This window comes from Chiroxiphia lanceolata, chromosome 29 (assembly GCF_009829145.1).
Source record: "Chiroxiphia lanceolata isolate bChiLan1 chromosome 29, bChiLan1.pri, whole genome shotgun sequence".
In the NCBI taxonomy this organism is placed as follows: domain Eukaryota; kingdom Metazoa; phylum Chordata; class Aves; order Passeriformes; family Pipridae; genus Chiroxiphia; species Chiroxiphia lanceolata.
In genome coordinates this window covers 1,433,792-1,453,013 of record NC_045665.1, presented here as the reverse complement: position 1 = coordinate 1,453,013, position 19,222 = coordinate 1,433,792, and the positions used below count along the sequence as shown (strand labels likewise).

General features: G+C 57.6%; 1 protein-coding gene across 1 annotated transcript in view; it reads left to right on the top strand.

Moving 5' to 3' along the window:
- LOC116799620 (DDB1- and CUL4-associated factor 8-like) overlaps positions 1-19,222 on the top strand; it is a 25,711-nt gene continuing 6,489 nt past the window's right edge. The window contains 12 exon segments of the mRNA XM_032712869.1: positions 1-278; positions 411-531; positions 562-839; positions 4,208-4,277; positions 6,153-6,415; positions 6,417-6,872; positions 11,937-12,077; positions 15,150-15,244; positions 16,473-16,583; positions 17,086-17,158; positions 18,051-18,108; positions 18,230-18,337. Of these exon segments, the coding sequence (XP_032568760.1) occupies positions 4,229-4,277; positions 6,153-6,415; positions 6,417-6,872; positions 11,937-12,077; positions 15,150-15,244; positions 16,473-16,583; positions 17,086-17,158; positions 18,051-18,108; positions 18,230-18,337 (1,354 nt within the window). The 5' untranslated portion in view covers positions 1-278; positions 411-531; positions 562-839; positions 4,208-4,228.

Sequence of the window (19,222 nt, the reverse complement as noted above, 5' to 3'; positions counted from 1 at the left end):
TTCCAGGGATCGGGGGGGGGTCCCCAAAACCGGGGGGTTTCCCAGGGATCGAGGGGAGTCCCCAGAAATGGGAAGGGGGGATTTCCCCAAAAGTTGGGGTCCCCAGGAATCCAGGGAATTCTGCAGGGATCCAGGGGCTTCCCAGGGATTGAGGGGGGTCCCCAAGGATCAGGGAGGGGGTTCCCAGGGATCGGGGGGGGTCCCCAAAATTGGGGGGCTCTCCAGGGATTGAGGAGTTCCTCGGGATCAAGGGGGGGTCCCCAATAATGGGAGAGGGGGTTTTCCTCAAAAATTGGGATCCCCAGGAATCCAGGGAATTCTCCGGGGATCCAGAGGCTTCCCAGGGATTGAGGGGGGTCCCCAAGGATCGGGGGGGGGTTCCCCAAAACCGGGGGGTCCCCAACTGGGAGGTTTCCCAGGGATCGAGGGGAGTCCCCAAAAACGTGTGTGGGGGTTTTCCTCAAAAATTGGGATCCCCAGGAATCCAGGGAATTCTCCAGGGATCCAGGGGCTTCCCAGGGGTTGAGGGGGGTCCCCAAGGATCAGGGAGGGGGTTCCCAGGGGGTCCCCAAAATTGGGGGGCTCTCCAGGGATTGAGGAGTTCCCCGGGATCGAGGGGGGGTCCCCAATAGTGGGAGAGGGGGTTTTCCCCAAAAGTTGGGATCCCCAGGAATCCAGGGAATTCTGCAGGGATCCAGGGGCTTCCCAGGGATTGAGGGGGGTCCCCAAGGATCAGGGGGGGGTTCCCAAAACCGGGGGGTCCCCAAACCCGGGGGGTCCCCGGGCCCTGACCCGCCGCCCCCCCCAGCTCCAGCCCCGCTGTTCCTGTGGCCCCACAGGTGAGTGGATCCGCTGGATCCCCGGGAATTCCGGGACTCATCCCGCATTTCCTGGGCCTTGGGAACGCCCCGGGAGCGCTCCTGGAACGCGCCGAGGCCCCCGGGGCTCGTTAAGCGCCGTTAATTAGCCGTTAATTAGCGCCCGCCCACGCCGGGAAGGGGCCCCCGGCGCTCCCCAAAAGCCGGGAAAATCCCTCGGGAATTGGGGGCTGAGTCCCGGGAAAGGCGGGAGGTGCTCCCAGGTGGGAATTCCGGGATTCCCTGGGATTCCAAAGGGGAAGCTGCTTAATGAGCGGCGCTAATTAGCGGCGTTAATGAGCAGCCTCGGGGCCCGTCGGGCTCCAGGGAGGGGTTGGGACGATCCAGGGAAAGGTTGGGAAGATCCAGGGATGTTCCCAAGGGGGGGGTTCCACCCCCATCCTGGAAAACTGGGATTCTCCACGTGGATTTTTGGCCGGGGGGGGATTTTGGGGTGAAAATGTTTTGGGGTGAGGGGGTTTGGACCCCCCCAAAATTGTCAGGGGGGGATGGAGGGGCCCGATCCCGGGGGATTTGGGGCTCCATTCCAAGGGATTTGGGGATCTATTCCAAGGGATTTGGGGGATCCATTCCAAGGGATTTGGGGGATCCATTCCAAGGGATTTGGGGGATCCCTTCCAAGGGATTTGGGGATCCATTCCAAGGGATTTGGGGATCTATTCCAAGGGATTTGGGGCTCCATTCCAAGGGATTTGGGGATCTATTCCAAGGGATTTGGGGGATCTATTAAAAGGGATTTGGGGCTCCATTCCAAAGGATTTGGGGCCTCCATTCCAAGGGATTTGGGGATCCCTTCCAAGGGATTTGGGGATCTATTCCAAGGGATTTGGGGCTCCCTTCCAAGGGATTTGGGGCCTCCATTCCAAGGGATTTGGGGATCCATCCCAGAGGATTTGGGGGATCTGTCCCTGAGGATTTAGGGCTCCATTCCAAGGGATTTGGGGGCTCCATCCCAGAGGATTTGGGGCTCCATTCCAAGGGATTTGGGGGCTCCATCCCAGAGGATTTTGGGGATCCATCCCTGAGGATTTGGGGATCTGTCCCTGAGGATTTGGGGATCCCTCCCAGGGGATTTGGGGGATCTATTCCCAGGGATTTGGGGATCCCTCCCAGGGGATTTGGGGGATCTTTTCCAAGGGATTTGGGGGCTCCATCCTGGAATCAGGGCCTGCTGGATTTTGGGGAGCAGCCGGAGGCTGGAGCTGATCCCACGTGGAAGTTGGGCCTCGTGGGATGGGCAGGGAATGTCCTGGGAATGTCCTGGGAATGTCCTGGGAATGTCCTGGGAACGACTCTTGGAATTGCTGCCCAATTTTGGGGCCTGGAAAAGCGGGAAAGCTCCTCCGGGTCAGCCCCGATCCCGGCGTCCGGGAGCCTCCGGAATGCCCTGGAATGCCCTGGGATATTTTTAGGGATGTGGAGCCTGTGGAGCTGGGAATGCTGATCCTGCCCAGCTGTGCCTCCAGGGAGCTGCCAAATCCTCGGATTTCGTTGGGTTTTTATCCCCAGCTCCCTGGATTTCCCAGTTTTCCCCCCTCCGTGGTTTGGGAAGGGATTCCCTCCCCTCTGGAAGCACATTCCTTGTTTTCCTCCCCTCACTGGGAAGGTCTGAAGGATAAAATAATTCCCCTGCTGGTCTCTGGCATTCCAGGGAATTCCCGGGAATCAGTGGAGCTCTCCTGGGACAACTGGGAATTCTGGGGAGCTCCTGCCTGGATCCACTCCTGCCCCTTCCCATGGATTTAGGGGGGCAGGGATCATTCTCCAGGGACACCAGGTGTCTCCTGGACGGATCCCAGGGGGAATTTTGCCCGGGAATGTGTTTACAAATGTATCCCTGGGATTCAAAATCCCTCGGGAGCAGCTTTTTCCGGGTGTCCCGAAGCCTTCCCGGAGCTTCCTTTGGGGCTTTTCCTTGGAAAACAGAGGTTTTGGGAACAGCCAGTGGTGCCATGGGGCCCCTGTGTCTCCATGGCATGTGGAAAATTGGGAATTTTGCCTGGGAATGTGTTTACAAATGTATCCCTGGGGCTAAAAATCCCTTGGGAGCAGCTTTTCCTGGGATGCTGAGCCAGGGCTGGGTGTCCTGGAGCCTTCCCAGAGCTTTTTCCAGGGGGTTTTCCTTGGAAAACAGAGGTTTTGGGAACAGCCAGTGGTGCTGTAGGGCCCACATGGCTCCGTGGCATATGGAAAATTGGGAATTTTGCCTGGGAATGTGTTTAAAAACCTGTCCCTGGGGCTAAAAATCCCTCGGGAGCAGCTTTTCCTGGGTGTCCTGGAGCCTTCCCGGAACTTCTTTTGGGGTTTTTCCTTGGAAAACAGAGTTTTTGGGAACAGCCAGTGGTGCCCTTGGGGCCCACATGGCTCCATGTCACATGGAAAATTGGGAATTTTGCCCGGGAATGTGTTTACAAATGTATCCCTGGGGCTAAAAATCCCTCGGGAGCAGCTTTTCCCGGGTGTCCTGGAGCCTTCCCGGAGCTTCTTTTGGGGTTTTTCCTTGGAAAACAGAGGTTTTGGGAACAGCCAGTGGTGCCCATGGGGCCCACGTGGCTCTGTGGCACATGGAAAATTGGGAATTTTGCCTGGGAATGTGTTTAAAAACTTGTCTCTGGGGTTCCAAATCCCTCAGGAGCAGCTTTTCCCGGGTGTCCCGGAGCCTTCCTGGAGCTTCTTTTGGAGCTTTTCCTTGGAAAACAGAGGTTTTGGGAACAACCAGTGGTGCCATTGGGCCCCTGTGTCTCCATGGCATGTGGAAAATTGGGAATTTTGCTTGGGAATGTGTTTACAAATGTATCCCTGGGGCTAAAAATCCCTTGGGAGCAGCTTTTCCCAGGTGTCCTGGAGCCTTCCTGGGGCTTCCTCTGGGGCTTTTCCTTGGAAAACAGAGTTTTGGGAACAGCCAGTGGTGCCATGGGGCCCCTGTGTCTCCATGTCACATGGAAAATGGGGAATTTTGCCCGGGAATGTGTTTACAAATCTATCCCTGGGGCTAAAAATCCCTCGGGAGCAGCTTTTCCCGGGTGTCCTGGAGCCTTCCCGGAGCTTCTTTTGGGGTTTTTCCTTGGAAAACAGAGGTTTTGGGAACAGCCAGTGGTGTTGTAGGGCCCACGTGGCTCAGTGGCATGTGGAAAATTGGGAATTTTTTCTGGGAATGTGTTTAAAAACCTGTCCCTGGGGTTCCAAATCCCTCGGGAGCAGCTTTTCCCGGGTGTCCCGGAGCCTTCCCGGAGCTTCCTTTGGGGTTTTTCCTTGGAAAACGGGGCCGGGGGGGGTCGGGGCCGTGGGGCTGGGGCGGCTCCAGCCCTTCCTTCCGTGTGTTCCCGCAGGGAATCGCTCGGGAATCCGGGATGTCGGACAGAGGGAGCGGCATGGACGGACGGACGGACATCGCCAACGGTCGGGGGCACCCGCGGGGACGGGGGGCACTGGGGGGGCACTGGGGGGGCACTGGGGGGGCACTGGGGGGGCACTGGGGGGGCAGTGGGGGGGCAGGGGGACAGTGACAGTGTGTCAGGGGGACAGTAGCAATGTCAGGGTGACACTGAGGGTGTCAGGGTGACAATGAGGGTGTCAGGGTGACAATGAGGGTGTCAGGGTGACAGTGGCAGTGTCAGGGGGACAGTGAGGGTGTCAGGGTGTCACTGAGGGTGTCAGGGTGACACTGAGGGTGACAGGGGGACAGTGAGGGTGTCAGGGTGTCACTGAGGGTGTCAGGGTGACACTGAGGGTGACAGGGTGACAGTGAGAGTGTCAGGGTGACACTGAGGGTGTCAGGGTGACACTGAGGGTGACAGGGGGACACTGAGGGTGTCAGGGTGTCACTGAGGGTGTAAGGGTGACACTGAGGGTGACAGGGTGACAGTGAGAGTGTCAGGGTGACACTGAGGGTGTCAGGGGGACAGTGAGGGTGTCAGGGTGTCACTGAGGGTGTCAGGGTGACAGTGAGAGTGTCAGGGTGACACTGAGGGTGTCAGGGTGACACTGAGGGTGACAGGGGGACAGTGAGGGTGTCAGGGTGACACTGAGGGTGACAGGGGGACACTGAGGGTGTCAGGGTGTCACTGAGGGTGTAAGGGTGACAGTGAGGGTGACAGGGTGACAGTGAGAGTGTCAGGGTGACACTGAGGGTGTCAGGGGGACAGTGAGGGTGTCAGGGTGTCACTGAGGGTGTCAGGGTGACAGTGAGAGTGTCAGGGTGACACTGAGGGTGTCAGGGTGACACTGAGGGTGACAGGGGGACAGTGAGGGTGTCAGGGTGTCACTGAGGGTGTCAGGGTGACACTGAGGGTGACAGGGTGACACTGAGGGTGTCAGGGGGACAGTGACAGTGTCAGGGTGTCACTGAGGGTAACAGGAGGACAGTGAGGGTGTCAGGGTGACAATGACAAGGTCACAGTGACAATAAGGGTGTCAATGAGGGTGTCAGGGTGTCACCGAGGGTGTCAGGGTGACAGTGACAGGATGTCAGGGTGACAGTGACAGGGTCACAGGGTGACAGTGACAGGGTCACAGGGTGGTAGTGAGGGTGTCACTGAGGGTGTCAGGGTGACAATGAGCATGTCAGGGTGACAATGACAGGGCCACAGGTTGTCCCTGAGGGTGTCAGGGTGTCCCTGAGGGTCCCAGGGTGCCATCCCTGTGTCCCTCCTGTCCCCAGGCAGCCTTGTTGAACAGCCCCGAGGACACGTCAGGGTGACACTGAGGGTGTCAGGGTGCCAATGACAGGGTCACAGGGTGACAGTGAGGGTGTCAGGGTGCCAGCAGGGGTGTCCGTGTGTTCCCAGGCATCCCTGAGGATGTGTGTGAGGCTGTCAGGGTGTCCCTGAGGCTGTCAGGGTGTCCCTGAGGGTCCCAGGGTGTCCCTGAGGGTGTCGGGGTGTCACTGAGGGTGTCCCCCTGCCCCCCCAGGCAGCCTGTCGAGCAGCCCCGAGGACATGTCAGGGTGACAGTGACAGTGTCCCAGGATGTCAGGGTGTCCCTGAGGGTGTCAGGGTGACAGTGACAGTGTCCCAGGATGTCAGGGTGTCCCTGAGGGTGTCAGGATGACAGTGACAGTGTCCCAGGATGTCAGGGTGTCCCTGAGGGTGTCAGGGTGACAGTGACAGTGTCCCAGGGTGTCAGGGTGTCACTGAGGGTGTCCCCCTGCCCCCCCAGGCAGCCTGTCGAGCAGCCCCGAGGACATGTCAGGGTGACACTGAGGGTGTCCCAGGGTGTCAGGGTGTCCCTGAGGGTGTCAGGGTGTCACTGAGGGTGTCCCCCTTTCCCCCCCAGGCAGCCTGTCGAGCAGCCCCGAGGACATGTCGGCCGAGGATGGGCGCGAGACGTCGTCGGGGATCGAGGTGGAGGCGTCGGACGCGAGCCTGAGCCTGACGGGCTCGGCCAGCCTGAGCCTGACGGGCTCCTCGGAGCCGGCGGCGCCCGCGGGGGGGACGCGGGGCCGGCCCCGCGGGGACACCGACAGCGACAGCTCCGGGGAGCGCGACTCGGACAGCATGGACGACACCGGCCACTACTCCGTCCCCGAGGAGGAGCCGCGCGGGGGGGGACGGCGACGAGGACGAGGAGGAGGAGGAGGAGGAGGAGGAGGAGGAGGAGGAGCGGCGCCGCTCCCGCCGGCGCTCGCCGCGCAAGCGGCCGCCCCGCGAGCGCGACTCGTCGGACGAGGAGCAGGCGCTGGAGGACTGGGTGGCCTCGGAGACGTGGGCGCTGCCGCGGCCGCGCTGGAGGGCGATCCCCGCCCTGCGCCAGCGCCAGCTCGGCTCCTGCGCCCGCTTCGTGCCCGAGGCGTGCGGGGCCCGGCTCTTCGTGCAGCGCTTCCGCCTCCAGCACGGCCTGGAGGGGCACACGGGCTGCGTCAACACCCTGCACTTCAACCAGCGCGGCACCCGCCTGGCCAGCGGCTCCGACGACCTCAAGGTGCTCGTCTGGGACTGGCTCCGGCGCAGGCCCGTCCTCCAGTTCGACAGCGGCCACAAGAGCAACGTCTTCCAGGTGGGAATGGGGGGGGGATGGCAGGGAATGGGGGTGGGAATGGACACGAGAAGGGGTATGGGGAGGGTGTGAGGGCACGAGAGCGATGTCTGCCAGGTGGGAATGGGGGGAATTGCAGGATCCCATGGGAAAAGGGATGGGGAGGGTGCTGAGGGCACAAGAGCAGCATCTTCCAGGTGGGAATAGAGGGGGGATAGAGCAGGAATGGGGGTGGGAATGGGCACGGGGAGGGCATGGGGAGGGTGTGAGGGCATGAGAGTGATGTCTGCCAGGTGGGAATGGAGGGGGGATGGCAGGGAATGGGGGTGGGAATGGGCACGGGGAGGGTGCTGAGGGCACGAGAGCAACGTCTTCCAGGTGGGAATTGGGGGGGGATGGCAGGGAATGGGTGTGGGAATGGGCACGGGGAGGGGTATGGGGAGGGTGCTGAGGGCATGAGAGCAGCGTCTTCCAGGTGGGAATGGAGGGGGGATAGAACGGGAATGGGTGTGGGAATGGGCATGGGGAGGGTGCTGAGGGCATGAGAGCGACGTCTTCCAGGTGGGAATTGGGGGATAGAGTGGGAATGGGTGTGGGAATGGGCACAGGGAGGGTGCTGAGGGTACGAGAGCGACGTCTTCCAGGTGGGAATGGGGGGAATTGCAGGATCCCATGGGAAAAGGGATGGGGAGGGTGCTGAGGGCACAAGAGCAGCGTCTTCCAGGTGGGAATGGAGGGGGATAGAGTGGGAATGGGTGTGGGAATGGGCACGGGAAGGGGCACGGGGAGGGTGTGAGGGCATGAGAGTGATGTCTGCCAGGTGGGAATTGGGGGGGGATGGCAGGGAATGGGCGTGGGAATGGGCACAGGAAGGGGTATGGGGAGGGTGCTGAGGGCATGAGAGCAGCGTCTTCCAGGTGGGAATGGAGGGGGGATAGAGCGGGAATGGGTGTGGGAATGGGCACGGGGAGGGGTATGGGGAGGGTGCTGAGGGCATGAGAGCGATGTCTGCCAGGTGGGAATAGAGGGGGAATGGCAGGATCCCATGGGAACAGGGATGGGGAGGGTGTGAGGGCATGAGAGTGATGTCTGCCAGGTGGGAATGGAGGAGGGATGGCAGGGAATGGGCACAGGGAGGGCATGGGGAGGGTGCTGAGGGCGCAAGAGCAACGTTTTCCAGGTGGGAATGGGGGGAATTGCAGGATCCCATGGGAACAGGGATGGGGAGGGTGTTGAGGGCATGAGAGCAGCGTCTTCCAGGTGGGAATGGAGGAGGGATAGAGTGGGAATGGGTGTGGGAATGGGCACGGGAAGGGGCACGGGGAGGGTGTGAGGGCATGAGAGCGATGTCTGCCAGGTGGGAATGGAGGGGGGATGGCAGGGAATGGGTGTGGGAATGGGCACGGGGAGGGGCATGGGGAGGGTGCTGAGGGCATGAGAGCAACATCTTCCAGGTGGGAATGGGGCACGGAGCGGGAATGGGCACAGGGAGGGTGCTGAGGGCTCAAGAGCAACGTCTTCCAGGTGGGAATGAGGGATAGAGCCACAGGGGTAGAGCCATGTCTTCCAGGAATGGGCACGGGGAGGGTGCTGAGGGCACGAGAGCAACGTCTTCCAGGTGGGAATTATGGGAATTGCAGGATCCCATGGGAACAGGGATGGGGAGGGTGCTGAGGGCACGAGAGCGACCTCTTCCAAGTGGGAATGGGAGGATCCCATGGAATGGGCACAGGGGGTGTATTAAGGGGCACGAGAGTGATGTCTTCCAGGTGGGAATGAGGGGATAGAGCAGGAATGGGGGTGGGAATGGGCACGGGGAGGGTGCTGAGGGCACAGGAGCAACGTCTTCCAGGTGGGAATGGGGGGAATTGCAGGATCCCCTGGGATGGGCATGAGGAGGGTGCTGAGGGCACAAGAGTGATGTCTTCCAGGTGGGAATGAGGGATAGAGCAGGAATGGGAATGGGGAGGATGTTGAGGGCACAAGAGCAGCATCTTCCAGGTGGGAATGGAGGGAACTGCAGAATCCCATGGGAACAGGGATTGGGAGGGTGTTGAGGGCACGAGAGCGACATCTTCCAGGTGGGAATGAGGGTAGAGCAGGAATGGGAATGGGGAGGGTGTTGAAGACACAAAAGCAGCATCCAGGTGGGAATGGGGATAGAGTGGGAATGGGCTTAGGAACAGGGATGGGAAGGGTGCTGAGGGCATGAGAGCAGCATTTTCCAGCTGGGAATGAGGAATAGAGCAGGAATGTCCACGTGGAGGGTGCTGAGGGCACGAGAGCAACGTCTTCCAGGTGGGATCTGTGGGAATTGCAGGATCCCATGGGAACAGGGATGAGGAGGGTGCTGAGGGCACAAAGGCAGCATCTTCCAGGTGGGAATCATGAGATCCTACAGGAATGGGAATGGGGAGGGTGCTGAGGAGCATCTTCCAGGTGGGAATGGGGGATCCCATGGAATGGGATGGGGAGGACGTTGGGGTGTCCAGGGAAGGGCAGCGAGGCCCGGGAAGGGTTTGGAGCAGCAGGAGAAGGGTCTGGAGAAGTTCCTGAGGGAGCTGGGGGGGCTCATCCCGGAGCAAAGGGGGCTCAGGGGGCACCTTCTCCCTCTGGAATTCCCTGGCAGGAGGTTGGAGCTGGGGGGGAAATCAGGGAAAACCAGGAGGAGAGGGAAGGGCCTGGAGCTGTGCCAGGGGAGGGGCAGGTTGGGAATCAGGAGGAATTTCCCCCTGGAAAGGGGGGGTGGGCACTGGCAGGGGCTCCAGGGGGGGTTGGGAAGAGCCTGGACAGGGATCACTGGGGGGGCCAGGGGGGTGTCCCTGATCCTGGAGGATCCCGGATGATCCTGGATGATCCCAGAGCTCATTCCCGGCCCGGCTGATCCCGGGATCCCGTGGGAGGAGGTTTGGGAGCCGCTCCCAAGGCTCGGGTGGGCTCTGGGAATTGTTGGCTGTGGGATGGGGGGGATCCCGGGAGGGTCTCGGCTGATCCAGGGGATGTTTGGGAATGGGGCTGGGGGAGCGGGGGAGGAGAATTCCCAGGAGAACTCCCGGGAGAATTCCAGGAGAATTCAGGATGATTCCTGGGAGTGCTTGGGATGATTCCCAGGAAGTCTTGGAATAACTCCCAGGACAATTCCCGGGAGAATTTAGGATGATTCCTGGAAGATCTTGGGATAACTCCCAGGAATTATCCTGGGAGAATTTAGGATGATTCCTGGGAGAGCTTAGGATGATTCCTGGGAGTACTTGGGATGATTCCCAGGAGATTTTGGGATGGGATAACTCCCAGGATGATTCCCAGGAGAATTTAGGACAATTCCTGGGAGATCTTGGGATAACTCCCAGGACAATTCCCGAGAGAATTTGGGATGATTCCTGGGAATGCTTGGGATGATTCCCAGGAGATCTGCTGATGGGATGACTCCCAGGACGATTCCCGGGAGAGCCGGGATGATTCCTGGGACATCTCACCATCATTCCCAAGATAATTCCCAAGAGTCAATCCAGTCTCCAAATCCCACGGATGTGCCCTGGAATCCAACGTCCCGAGGGTCCCTGTTTGGGGTAGAGGAGAATTCTAGGAGAGGTGGGAATGACGTCCAGGAGAGACTGGGATAATTGCTGGGATGATTCCCTGGAGAGTTTGGGATGATTCCAAGGGGAGAGCTCGGAATGATTCCCAGGAGAGGTCAGGGTGATTCCTGGGGTAATTCCCAGGATGATTCCCGGGAGAGCTGGAATGATTCCTGGGGGAGAGTTTGGAATTATGCCCAGGAGAGCTGAGGATGATTCCTGGGAGAGTTTGGGATGATTCCTGGGGTCATTCCCAGGAGAGCTCGGGAAAACTGCCAGGATTATTCCCAGGGGAGCTGGGATGGTTCCTGGGAGGGTTTGGGATGCGTCCTGGGAGAAACTGGGATCATTCCTGGGAGAGAGAATTCAGGAGATTCCTGGGGAATTTAGGATGATTCCTGGGAGAGCTTGGGATGATTCCCAGGAGATCCTGGGATAACTCCCAGGACAATTCCCAGGAGAATTTAGGACAATTCCTGGGAGCATTTAGGATGATTCCCGGGAGATCTTGGGATAACTCCCAGGAATTATCCTGGGAGAATTTAGGATGATTCCTGGGAGAGCTTGGGACGATTCCCAGGAGATCTTGGGATAACTCCCAGGATGATTCCTGGGAGAATTTAGGGTCATTCCTGGGAGATCTTGGGATAATTCTCAGGACAGTTCCCAGGAGAATTTGGGATGATTCCTGGGAGTGCTTGGGATGATTCCCAGGAGATCCTGGGATAACTCCCAGGAATTATCCTGGGAGAATTTCAGATAATTCCTGGGAGAGCTCAGGTTGGTTCCCAGGAGAGCCGGGATGATTCCCAGGAGAATTTAGGACAATTCCCAGGAGATCTTGGGATAATTCCCAGGATAATTCCTGGGAGAATTTAGGATGATTCCTGGGAGTGCCTGGGATGATTCCCAGGAGATCTTGGGATGGGATAATTCCCAGGAATTATCCTGGGAGAATTTAGGATAATTCCTGGGAGAGCTTAGGATGATTCCTGGGAGTGCTTGGGACAATTCCCAGGAGATCTTGGCACAACTCCCGGGATAATTCCCAGGAGAATTTGGGATGATTCCTGGGAGCGCTTGGGGTGATTCCCAGGAGATCTTGGGTAACTCCCAGGAATTATCCTGGGAGAATTTAGGATAATTCCCAGGAGAGCCAGGACAATTCCCGGGAGAATTTAGGATAATTCCCGGGAGAATTTAGGATAATTCCCGGGAGAATTTAGGATGATTCCCAGGAAATCTTGGGATAACTCCCAGGATAATTCCCGGGAGAGCCAGGACGATTCCCAGGACATCTCACCATCATTCCCAAGATAATTCCAGAGTCAATTCCCGGGAATCCCCCCCTGGCCCTTCTCACCCTCCCTCCCCTTCTGCTCCATCGGGGATGGGGGATCCCTTCCCCCATTCCCACATTCCCACATTCCCCCCTTCCCACATTCCCTGTGCCTTCACTAACCCCCTCCCCCGCCCTCCCCCTTTCCCGTTTTTCCCCGTTTTCCAGGCGAAATTCCTGCCCAACAGCGGGGACTCCACGCTGGCCATGTGTGCCCGGGACGGGCAGGTCCGAGTGGCCGAGCTCTCGGCCACCCAGTGCTGCCGGGGCACCAAGCGGGTGGCACAGCACAAGGGGGCATCACACAAGGTGAGAGCGGCATTCCCGGGAATTCTGGAGCCAGGGCAATCCCAAATCCGGGTGGGAATCCTGAATCCAAGGGGCTGGGAGTGATTGGGAAGTGGGAGTGAGGTGGGAGGTGGGAGGTGGACACCCAGTGCTGCCGGGGCACCAAGCGGGTGGCCCAGCACGAGGGGGCATCACACAGGGTGAGAGTGGAATTCCCGGGAATTCTGGAGCCAGGGGAATCCTAAATCCGGGTGGGAATCCTGAAATCCGGGTGGGAATCCCCAAATCCAGTGGGCTGGGAGTGGTTGGGAGGTGAGAGGTGGTTGTGTCACCAAGTGCGTGGCCCAGCACGAGGGGGCATCACACAAGGTGAGAGTGGCATTCCCGGGAATTCTAGAGCCAGGGGAATCCCAAATCCAGGTGGGAATCCTGAAATCCCGGTGGGAATCCCCAAATCCAACTGGGAATCCCCACAACCAGAGGTGGGAACAGGGTGGGAGGTGGAAGGAGGGAGGTGGCCCAACACGAGGGAGCCTCCCACAAGGTGAGAGCGGCATTCCCGGGAATTCTGGATCCAGGGGAATCCTAAATCCGGGTGGGAATCCTGAAATCTGGATGGGAATCCTGAAACCTGGGTGGGAATCCCCAAATCCAGTGGACTGGGAGTGATTGGGAAGTGGGAGTGAGGTGGGAGGTGGGAGGTGGACACCCAGTGCTGCCGGGGCACCAAACGGGTGGCCCAGCACGAGGGGGCATCACACAGGGTGAGACAGCAGAATTCCTGGGAATTCTGGAGCCAGGGGAATCCCAAATCCGGGTGGGAATTCTGAAATCCGGGTGGGAATCCTGAAATCTGGGTGGGAATCCCCAAATCCAGGGCTGGGAGTGATTGGGAAGTGGGAGCAGGGTGGGAGGTGGCCCAACACGAGGGAGCTTCCATCAAGGTGAGCCAGTGGCATTCCCGGGAATTCTAGAGCCAGGGGAATCCCCAAATCCAACTGAGAATCCCCAAATCCAGCTGGGAATCCCCAAATCCAGCTGGGAATCCCCACAGCCAGAGGTGGGAGCAGGGTGGGAGGTGGAGTGGGAGGTGGAAGGAGGGAGGTGGCCCAACACGAGGGAGCCTCCCACAAGGTGAGCCAGTGGCATTCCCGGGAATTCTGGATCCAGGGGAATCCTAAATCCGGGTGGGAATCCTGAAATCCAGGTGGGAATCCCCAAATCCAGATAGGAGTCCCAAATCCAAGGGACTGGGGGGAGTGGTTGGGAGGTGGGAGGTGGTTGCGTCACCAAACGGGTGGCCCAGCACGAGGGGGCATCACACAAGGTGAGCCAGCAGAATTCCTGGGAATTCTGGAGCCAGGGGAATCCCAAATCCAGGTGGGAATCCCGAAATCCGTGTGGGAATCCTGAAATCTGGGTGGGAATCCCCAAATCCAGTGGGCTGGGAGTGATTGGGAAGTGGGAGCAGGGTGGGAGGTGGCCCAACATGAGGGAGCTTCCCTCAAGGTGAACCAGTGGCATTCCCGGGAATTCTAGAGCCAGGGGAATCCCAAATATAGGTGGGAATCCTGAAATCCGGGTGGGAATCCCCAAATCCAGCTGGGAATCCCCAAATCCCAATGGGAATCCCCACAGCCAGAGGTGGGAGCAGGGTGGGAGGTGGAGTGGGAGGTGGAAGGAGGGAGGTGGCCCAACACAAGGGAGCCTCCCACAAGGTGAGCCAGTGGCATTCCCGGGAATTCTGGATCCAGGGGAATCCTAAATCTGGGTGGGAATTCCCAAATCCAGCTGGGAATGGGGGCATTTTGTCCACTTTTGGGGGGATTTTATCCAATTTTGGGCAGATTTGGCCAATTTTCAGGTGGATTTCCCCCATTCCTGGTCGGATTTTCCCCATTTCCAGTTGAATTTTCCCCATTCCCGGTTGGATTCCCCCCATTTCCGTGCGGATTTTCCCCATTTCCGTGTGAATTTCCTCAATTTCTGGTTGAGTTTTCTCTGGTTTTGGGTGGATTTTGTCCATTTTTGGGTGGATTTTTTCCATTTCTGTGTCGATTTTGTCCATTTCTGGGCAGATTTTGCCCATTTCCGGTTGAATTTTCCCCATTTCTGGGTGGATTTCCTCAATTTCCCGTTGGATTTTCCCCATTTCCAGTTGGATTTTCTCCATTTTTTGGGTAGAATTTCTCCAGTTTTAGGTGGGTTTTGCCCATTTTTGGGTGAATTCTCTCTGGTTTTTTGTGGATTTTCCCCATTTCCGTGCGGATTTTCTCAGGTTTTGGGTGGATTTTTCCCGTTTCTGGTTGAATTTTCCCCATTTTCGAGTGGATTTTATCCATTTTTTTAGTGGATTTTGTCCATTTTTGGGTGAATTTTGTCCATTTTTTGGGTGGATTTTCCCCATTTCAGGGTGAATTTCTTCAATTTCTGGTTGGATTTTCTCCATTTTTGGGCAGATTTTCCCCATTTCTGGTTGGATTTTCCCCATTTCTGGGTGAATTTCCCCAATTTCTGGTTGAATTTTCTCAGTTTTTGGGTGGATTTTGTCCATTTTTGAGCAAATTTTGTCCATTTCTGGTTGGATTTTCCCCATTTCCGTGTGGATTTCCCCCGTTTCCAGTTGGATTTTCCCCCTTTCCGGTTGGATTTTCTCCATTTCCGGTTGGATTTTCCCCATTTCTGGGGGAATTTCCTCAATTTCTGGTTGGATTTTCTCAGATTTTTGGGTGGATTTTCCCCATTCCCGCTTGAATTTTCCCCATTGCCGGTTGGATTTCCCCCATTTCTGGTTGGGATTTTCCCCATTCCCAGTTGGATTTCCCCCATTCCTGATTGGATTTCCCCATTCCCAGTTGGATTTCCCCCATTCCCAGTTGGATTTTCCCCATTCCCAGTTGGATTTCCCCCATTCCCGGTTGGATTTTCCCCATTCCCAGTTGGATTTTCCCCATTCCCAGTTGGATTTCCTCCATTCCCAGTTGAATTTTCCCCATTCCCAGTCGGATTTCCCCCATTCCCAGTCGGATTTTCCCCATTCCCGATTGGATTTCCCCCATTCCCGGTTTCCCATTCCCGTTTTTCCCGTCCCAGCTGGCCCTGGAGCCGGACTCCCCGTGCACGTTCCTGTCGGCGGGAGAAGACGCCGTCGTGTTCACCATCGACCTGCGGCAGGACCGGCCCGCGTCGTACGGGGGGAAAACGGGAATGCCGGGGGGAAAAACGGGAATGCCGGGGGGAAAACGGGAATGCTGGGGGGAAAACGGGAATGCTGGGGGGAAAACGGGAATGCCGGGGGGAAAACACGGGAATGCCGGGGGGAAAACGGGAATGCCGGGGGGAAAACGGGAATGCCGGGGGGAAAAATGGGAATGCCGGGGGGAAAACGGGAATGCCGGGGGGAAAACACGGGATTGGGGGGGGAAAAATGGGAATGCTGGGAGAAAACGTGGGATTGGGGGGGAAAACGGGGGATTCCGGGGGAGAAATGGGGATGTCGGGGGAAAATGGGAATGCTGGGGGAAAAAATGGGAATGCTGGGGGGAAAACATGGGATTAGGGGGGGAAACCTGGGAATTCTGGGGGGGAAACATGGTTGGGAACGGTTGGGAATGGTCAAGAATGGTTGGGAAGGGTTGAGAATGGTTGGGAAGGGTTGGGAATGGTTGGGAACACTTGGGAATGGTCAGGAACGGTTGGGAATGGTTGGGAAGGGTTGGGAAGGGTTGGGAGGGGTTGGGAATGGTTGGAAATGGTCAGGAACGGTTGGGAATGGTCAGGAATGGTCGGGAAGGGTTGAGAATAGTTGGGAATGATCAGGAACTGTTGGGAACGGTCGGGAATGGTTGGGAACAGTTAGGAATGGTTGGGAAGGGTTGGGATCAGTTGAGAACAGTCATGAACGGTTGGGAATGGTTGGGAATGGTCTGAAACGATTGGGAATGGTCGGGAATGGTTGGGAACAGTTGGGAATGGTTGGGAATGGTCGGGAATGGTCAGGAATGCTTTGGAATGCTTGGGAATGGCCAGGAATGGTCAGGAATGGTTGGGAATAGTTGGGAATGGTTGGGAAGGGTTGGGAATGGTTGGAAAAGGTTGGGAGTGGTTGGGAACGGTCTGCAGTGGTTGGGAACAGTTGGGAATGTTTGGGAATGGTTTGGAATGGTCGGGAATGGTTGGGAATGGTTGAGAATGGTTAGGAACGGTTGGGAAGGATTGGGAATGGTTGGGAACAGTCGGGAGTGGTTGGGAATGGTTGGGAATGTTGGGAATGGTCGGGAATGTTTGGGAATGTTGGGAACGGTTGGGAATGTTTGGGAAGGGTTCTCCCCCCCTCCCATGGTTTGTCCCGTGCAATCCCGTTTTTCCCCCTGGGGGGGGTTTGCTGAGCCCTTCCCGGTTTTTTCCCTTTCCCAGGAAGTTGGTGGTGACGAAGGAGAAGGAGAAGAAGGTTGGGCTCTACACCATCTACGTCAACCCCGCCAACACCTCCCACTTCGCCGTCGGCGGCAGAGACCAGTTCGTCAGGTGGGGCCCCATCCCGGCAATCCGGAATCCCGGGATACCCCGAAGCCTGGGATACCCCGAATCCTGGGATACCCTGAATCCTGGGAATCCTGAATCCCGGGATACCCCGAATCCTGGGATACCCCGAATCCTAGGATGCCCCCAAATGCTGGGAATCCCCCAAATCCTGGGATACCCCCAAATCCTGGGATATCCAAATGCTGGGATACCCCCAAATCTTGGGATACCCCAAATCCTGGGAATCCCCTGAATCCCAGGATACCCCTAAATCCTGGGAATCCCAAATCCTGGGATATCCAAATCCTGGGATACCTCAAATCCTGGGAATCCCGAATCCCGGGAATCCCAAATCCTGGGAATCTCCCAAATCCTGGGAATCCCAAGTCCTGGGATACCCCAAATCCAGGGATACCCCCAATCCCGGGATACCCAAATCCTGGGATACCCCCAAATCCTGGGAATGCCGAGCCTTTCCCGATCCCGGCGTTCCCGATTCCCGCAGGATTTACGACCAGCGGAAAATCGACGAGAACGAGAACAACGGAGTCCTGAAAAAGTTCTGCCCCCACCACCTGGTGGGAATGATGGGAATGCCGGGAATACCGGGAATGATGGGAGTGCTGGGAGTGATGGGAGTGCTGGGAATGCTGGGAATAGTGGGAATACTGGGAATGATGGGAATGCTGGGAATAGTGGGAATGATGGGAATGATGGGAATAGTGGGAATGATGGGAATACCGGGAATGATGGGAATGCTGGGAATGATGGGAGTGCTGGGAATGATGGGAATACCAGGAATGATGGAAATAGTGGGAATACTGGGAGTGCTGGGAATGATGGGAATGATTGGAATAGTGGGAATGATGGGAATATTGGGAATGCTGGGAATGATGAGAATAGTGGGAATAATGGGAATGATGGGAGTGCTGGGAATGATGGGAATGATTGGAATAGTGGGAATGCTGGGAATGATGGGAATACTGGAAATGCTGGGAATGATGGGAGCGCTGGGAATACTGGGAATGCTGGGAGAACTGGGAATACTGGGAATGCTGGGAATAGTGGGAATGCTCTGAGCACTGGGAGCACTGGGAATACTGGGAGCACTGGGAATGCTGGGAGTGCTGGGAATAGTGGGAGCACTGGGAATAGTGGGAGCGCTGGGAATAGTGGGAGCACTGAGAGCACTGGGAGACTGGGAATACTGGGAGCACAGGGAATACTGGGAGCACAGGGAATACTGGGGGCACAGGGAATACTGGGAGTGCTGGGAGCGCTGGGAATACTGGGAATACTGGGAGCCCTGGGGTTTTTCCCCTTTATCCCGATTTTCCGCTGCTTGTCTGGGCACCAGGAGGGGCTTTATGCTCGGGGAACACCCCCAGCTCCTCACCCAGGCGCCAGAATCCCTGGAATCCCTGGAATCCCATCCGGAATTCCCGTTTTTCCCTGTTTTTCCCCCCCCAGGTGAACAGCGAGTCCAAAGCCAACATCACGTGCCTGGTGTACAGCCACGACGGCTCCGGTGAGGGAAAAGGGGGAAGGGGGGGGAATTCCTGGCATTCCCGGCATCCCCGGGGCTTCCTGGGCTTCCCAGCGCCCCCGAACCGGTGGAATTCCCGTTTTTTTTCCCCCTGGAATTGCAGAGCTGCTGGCGAGTTACAACGACGAGGACATTTACCTCTTCGACTCCGGGCACAGCGACGGCGCCCAGTACAGCAAACGCTACAAAGGGCACCGCAACAACGCCACGGGTGGGGGGCCTGGGGGGGCCAAGACACCCCAAAAACCTCGGGAAGGGCGGGGGGAGGGTCCCCAAAAAGTTGTGTCCCCGTGGGGGGGGAGGGAAGTCCCGGAATTCCCAAAAATCTGAGCTCGCGGAGTCGCCCACTCACCTCCCGGGTTGGTGTCACCCCCTGGGGTTTTGGGAACAAAAACACCCCAAAAAGCCCTCAAAATTCCCCCAAAATCTTCCCAAGATCTCAGTCTGATGTGGGAGGGGGTCCCCCCAAATTTGTGTCCTTGTGGGGGGGGAGGGAAGTCCCAGAATTCCCAAAAATCTGAGCTCGGGGAGTCACCCGCTCGCCTCCCGGGTTGATGTCACCCCCTGGGGTTTGGGGGGTCTGGGGGGACCAAAACACCCCAAAACCCTCGGGAATGTTGGGGGGAGGGTCCCCAAAAAGTTGTGTCCCCGTGGGGGGGGCGGGAAATCCCGGAATTCCCAAAAATCTGAGCTCGGGGAGTCACCCGCTGACCTCCCAGCCTGGCCTGGGTTGATGTCACCCCGTGGGGTTTTGGGAACAAAAACACTCCAAAAACCCCTCAAAATTTCCCCAAAATCTTCCCAAGATCTCAGTCTGATGTGGGAGGGGGTCCCCCCAAAATTTGTGTCCCTGTGGGGGCTTGGGAATTTCCAGAATTCCCAAAAATCTGAGCTCACCTCCCAGCCCGGCCCGGGTTGATGTCACCCCTGGAAAAAAGAGGGAAAGGGGAGGAAAATGGGGAGGAAAGAGGGAAAAGGGGGGAAAAGAGGCACAAAGGGGGAAGGGGACAAAAGGGAAGGAGGAAAAAGGGGATAAAGGAAAAATGGGAATGGGGGAAAAGGGAAGGAAGAAAAAAGGGGGTAAAGGAAAAAGAGG